General features: G+C 53.5%; 5 protein-coding genes across 5 annotated transcripts in view; all 5 read left to right on the forward strand.

Moving 5' to 3' along the window:
* DQ04_05911000 (hypothetical protein) lies at positions 1 to 314 on the forward strand (the record flags this gene model as incomplete). The annotated part of the gene is made up of 1 exon (XM_009314435.1): positions 1 to 314. A coding segment is annotated over one exon (314 nt), but the record flags the coding sequence as incomplete, so codon positions are not given.
* A 183-nt stretch (positions 315 to 497) lies between these two features.
* Positions 498 to 881, forward strand: DQ04_05911010 (hypothetical protein; the record flags this gene model as incomplete). The annotated part of the gene is made up of 1 exon (XM_009314436.1): positions 498 to 881. One exon carries the CDS (start codon positions 498 to 500, stop codon positions 879 to 881), a length of 384 nt encoding a protein of 127 aa, XP_009312711.1.
* Positions 882 to 1,146: 265 nt separating this feature from the next.
* DQ04_05911020 (putative ATP synthase) lies at positions 1,147 to 1,797 on the forward strand (the record flags this gene model as incomplete). The annotated part of the gene is made up of 1 exon (XM_009314437.1): positions 1,147 to 1,797. One exon carries the CDS (start codon positions 1,147 to 1,149, stop codon positions 1,795 to 1,797), a length of 651 nt encoding a protein of 216 aa, XP_009312712.1.
* A 210-nt stretch (positions 1,798 to 2,007) lies between these two features.
* Positions 2,008 to 2,553, forward strand: DQ04_05911030 (hypothetical protein; the record flags this gene model as incomplete). Its single annotated transcript, XM_009314438.1, has 1 exon — positions 2,008 to 2,553. The coding sequence occupies one exon, from the start codon at positions 2,008 to 2,010 to the stop codon at positions 2,551 to 2,553; it is 546 nt and encodes a 181-aa protein (XP_009312713.1).
* A 252-nt stretch (positions 2,554 to 2,805) lies between these two features.
* Positions 2,806 to 4,834, forward strand: part of DQ04_05911040 (hypothetical protein) — a gene marked incomplete at both ends in the record, with an annotated part of 2,385 nt that continues 356 nt past the window's right edge. The window contains one exon of the mRNA XM_009314439.1: positions 2,806 to 4,834. This exon is cut by the window's right edge and continues 356 nt beyond it. Coding sequence (XP_009312714.1) covers positions 2,806 to 4,834 — 2,029 coding nt within the window.

The following is a 4,834-nucleotide window of genomic DNA, read 5'->3' on the forward strand; positions in this document are numbered from 1 at the left end:
AGGGCGCGAGAGTGGAGGAGCGGCAGGCGTACCTGCAGCAGGTGGAGGACGAGTTGAAGGGCCGCTTGAACGAGACGCGGCATGTCGGGGAGAACCTCGCGGCTGAGAAGGTGGCACTGCGAGCGGAACAGGCGAGACTGTTGGCGGAGCGGGCTGCTGTTGAGCAGGACCGCAGGCAGTGCAATGAGGTGGCACACGGCTTCGTGGAGCGCGAGCGCCGCCTTAAGGAGGCGGAGAAGAAGTTGTCGCAAGTGAAGGACGACCTCGCGGCGTACGAGGCCTTTTTGCGCGCGAGGGGAAGTGATGGGGCGTGACATGGGTGGAATAGCGTTCGTGTTTTTGTGTGTCTGTGTTTCTTTTGAACCCAGTGACCGGTAGCGGCGACTACACTCACCGGACGCAGCGTTTCTGTTTTCTGTTTTTGTTAAATGGCCATTGCTATTCTGCCATGACTTGTTGTTGCGCAGCAGAGGTTGCGGGAAAGGAAGGGAGGGAATATGGATGTGATGCAGTGCACCGCCTGCACCCTCCTGTGGGTGTACGGCGTGGCGAGCTGGTGCATGTGCTTCTACGTGCTGTTCTCCTCGGGCGAGGGGTACATGTGGTTCACAACTTTCCAGAACTACTTGCTGATTCTCGGGGCGACAGGGGCTGCAGCCGCGGCACCCTTCTTCGATGTTCCCTCAGCAAGCATCTTCATCACATTTAGCGGATGGTCCTTCTACGCAATGCTGGTGAGTGTCCATTACTGGCGCTTCAAGCTGTGGCGGCGGCACATTATTCCGGTGAACGCGCCATTGCTCCTTCTCTTTCTGTGGGAGGTGGGCAAGGCGGCGGGGGATCGTGTGGACCCGTGTTGCTGTGGCGGCAGCATTCCTTGAAACAAGACGCTGTTCGCTACACATACACGCATATATATATATATATATATATATGGTGAGGCACTATTGCTTTTGGCAAGCCGATGGTAATCTTTTGACGCAACCTCATCGTGAATATGGGGTACATATTGTTGGTTGATATCCTTGCTGTTGGTGTGGCTGCTGGATATGTGCTTTGTAAACCATCGTCTCTTGTTTCTCTCCTCAAGGGAAGATACACAGGTGTGTTTTATTTGCTCGATTTGCCTAAGCAGTAGTAGCAAAGATGAGCGAGGCCCGTCAGATTCAGAGTATGATCGACTTCATCGAGCGTGAGGCGCAGGAGCGGGCAGAGGAGCTCGACTGCGCCGCTCAGGAGGAGTATGATGTTGAAAAGATGCGCCTCGTTGAAGCCGAAAAGGTGAAGGTGCGTGGCAACACGGAGCAGAAGAAAAAACAGGTGGATATCGACCGCAGAGTGGCAAGGGCAAACTTCTCAAAGGCCCAGCGGCTCCGAGTCATGGAGGAGAGGTCAAAAATCATGGACCAACTGAAGGAAAACACGAAGCGGAGAATTCTGGCGTTCGTTAATGACGCTAGCAGCTACCGCAAACTTCTTGTCGATCTTATCCACCAGTCACTTCTCTCGGTGCAAACAGACGTCGTCATTCGTACGCGAAGGGAAGATGAGGCCACGGTTCAAAGTATGACCACGGAGTTAGAGCATTGGTACGCGGAGAAGGTGGGGACCAAAATAACGATCAAACTAAGCAAAGAATACCTCAACAGTGAAGATGCATGGGGTGGCGTGATTGTCGAATCTCAGAATGGCCGCATCACCTGTAATATGACGCTTTCGTGCAGAATGAAGAACTGCTTCGAAGACCAACTTCCTGCGATTCGTTACTACCTTTTTAATCCTGATGCACCTGTTTAATGTATCCGCTCCATCTACGGCGCGTAACGTGGCCGAACTGTGGCGCAGCAGCGATAGGATCAAAGGGGGGTTGCATTATTCGTAGAGCGACGTAAGGAAGTTTTCGATGTGCGGTTTAAATGGGCGTGAGTGGAAGGCGTGCGTTCACTCCAAACCACTTTTTTTGCAAGTGAACAACTTTTTGTCTTTACATCCATTTATTTTTGAAGTATGACTAGGGAACCAGAGTTTGATGTGTCCCAATTAGAGCTCCGGCTGGGGGAGCTGCAAACGATCTGGGAAGGGGTAAGGGATAATTCTTCTGCAGCGTCGGCCAGCCACCGGTACTCACTCCCGACGAGGCCCACCACCTCTCCGCGGAAGAAAAAAAGCCAGAGCCAGCAGCTTTCCGCCACTCCCGGTTTCCTGCAGTCCAGCTCAGGTGCATCCACCCGCGTGCGGAGGCGACACACCATGGAGCCAACAGGCCCAGGCGTGGGGGAGCCGGGCTCGCGCCCCACGTTGGTGGGTGTGGGACGGGCGGGGCAGCGCAGTCCTTCCTCTCGGTCCCCCAGCCGGGTCTACTCAAAGAGCCCAGTGTCTGCTGCCGTGCAGCCGGCTAGGGACTTCAGTCCCAGGAATACCTCAACGGGAGGACTGCTGCCGCCACTGGAGGTGTCAGCTTCGCGCCAGGCTCCGAGATCGTGCCAGAGTTGCGGCTTTGCTGGAGTAAGACCGACGGCGTTGTTCTGTCAAAATTGTGGGAAGCGTTTCTGACTAATTTATACAATGATGTGAGTGGGCTTCTCGGTGTTGGTTGCCATTATTTGCAGAGGGGTGAGGGGTCGCCTTAGCTTGAATGCTTCTGGAGAGAGAGAGAATGTGTGTGTCTGGAAGATGTGCATGCGCATTTGACGGTCATTTTTTTCTTTCCTCTTCTATCCCTCGCCGTTGCTTTACTTCTTTTCAGGATCGATTTGACTTGAAGGTGGACCCATAAAGGGAGAAAAAAGGGGAAAAAAAGCACGAATGCAGCAACTCAACCGAGATGTCGTCAAGGACGTGGCGTCCGCCCTGCAACTAGAGCAGGAACTTCAGCTCTCACAAGCACATCACGGGGTGACCGTCCTCGACGTTTACAGCTCCGAGTGGGGCAACACCAAGGCTCTGGCGGAGACCTTCAGGCGCTTGTATACAGACGCCGGTGACCAGGTTCATCTTCGCTTCTTCTCAGTTGAGTGCAATTCCGTCCTCGAAAGTCTTAACTACCCCGACGAGCAGCGCAACCCACAGCGGCCGAAGGATCTGGACATGTGCCGGGAAACTCTCCCTATGTATTGGAAGGACATCTTGAACAGCCGCCGTGGGAGGTCGAAGTCCTACTTTGTATTGTACAAGGAGGGGAGGATGCGCGCCACTATAGAGGGCGTCAACACGCCAAAGATTATCAGCTACGTGAGGGATTTATGCCGTATCCAAAAACCGGCGAATGAATTCACCTCTAACGCAGAGCTGCTCAAGTTTTGGGGACTGTACTTCAGTGCAGCCGAAAATGAGGTCTTCTGGGACTCATTCGTACGTGCAATACATGATTACAGCGCTCCAAACCGCTCATTGTCTGACAGAGAGAAGAAGACCCTGGCCGACGCTATTGGGATCAAGGACCATAAGGTGACTATTGGAGATCTTGACCAGTGGGTGGGCACAACGCGCACGATTGATGCAGCTTTTCTGGAGCTCTTTCCGATGCTCAGAGACGGTGCAGAGGCGCCTGTGCCAGCGGGGACCAGAGCACAGAGCGCCGCTGCGGCGGAGACAACCCTTTATTCTCCAGTCGAGCAGGTGATAATTGAACACGTCATTGACACGAAATGGAAGCCTGCGATTTGGCATCGTGTGGCAGCCACTGCACTGCACCATCCAAGCAACAAGCAACTTGTACTTCTACCCCCCAGCGAGGGTGAGAAAGAGGCGCAGAAATACCTCCAACTTGCCGTCGATGCTCCAAGCTTGAACGAATACCTGAAGAGCTGGGGTGTTGCTGCGGGGGATATCGAAGTGATGTGCCACTCCGCAGACAATAAAATCCATTCCGAGACTCTGTCGTATGGCAAACTGGCTTTGATTCTGATGTTGTGTGACAACAACAAGTGTGAAGAACTTGTGGGCCGCCAAGAAAGCTTTCTTGATCAAATTTCGGATGGCGTGCTGATGACGAATCATTTCCCTCTTGCCTACACAGCTATTTGCCTATGCACCACGGAATCGCACGGCGATGGAAGTTTTTATTACTGCAACGACGTGAGCACTGTCGAGGGTGCAGACGCACTTGCAGAGGGAGAAGAGGTGGTCTTGCCTCCATTCTCCCGGTTACGTTCAAGCAGCCCGGTTGAAGGACTCTTTACGGTAAAGATTATTGGCTTACCAAAAATAATTGAGCTCGCAACAACGGACTCTGACGAAGAAATTGTTCTTAGTCCATGGTATGCCAAACTTCTCGTTAAAGAGAAGCTAGATCACATGATTACGTTGACATTCGTTGAGAATGTTGAGGGTGACGAATTTCAGAAGTCTACACAGTTGTACACTGAGCGTCTTGCCGAGGATGAGGCTAAACTGCCAAAGGCAGTGGAGATAGTCGCTATTCATGAGCATTCTCTGGAGTCGGAACGCGACGTAGACCCGCCCACTAGAGCCAATGTTTGGCCTGCTAACGGAAGGACTGCAGGTGCCTCTCCTGAACTTGTTGACGGAGTGGCAGGAGATGATGCCCAGGAAGAGATTTCTGCCGAGCCAGCAGATGCGCCAGCAGGAGACGATGTCCAGGAAGAGATTTCTGCCGAGCCAGCAGATGCGCCAGCAGGAGACGATGCCCAGGAAGAGGTTTCTGCCGAGCCAGCGGATGCGCCAGCAGGAGATGATGCCCAGGAAGAGGTTTCTGCCGAGCCAGCAGATGCGCCAGCAGGAGACGATGCCCAGGAGGAGATTTCTGCCGAGCCAGCAGATGTGCCAGCAGGAGACGATGCCCAGGAGGAGATTTCTGCCGAGCCAGCAGATG

Source organism: Trypanosoma grayi (assembly GCF_000691245.1).
Source record: "Trypanosoma grayi strain ANR4 Tgr_591_V1, whole genome shotgun sequence".
NCBI lineage: Eukaryota > Euglenozoa > Kinetoplastea > Trypanosomatida > Trypanosomatidae > Trypanosoma > Trypanosoma grayi.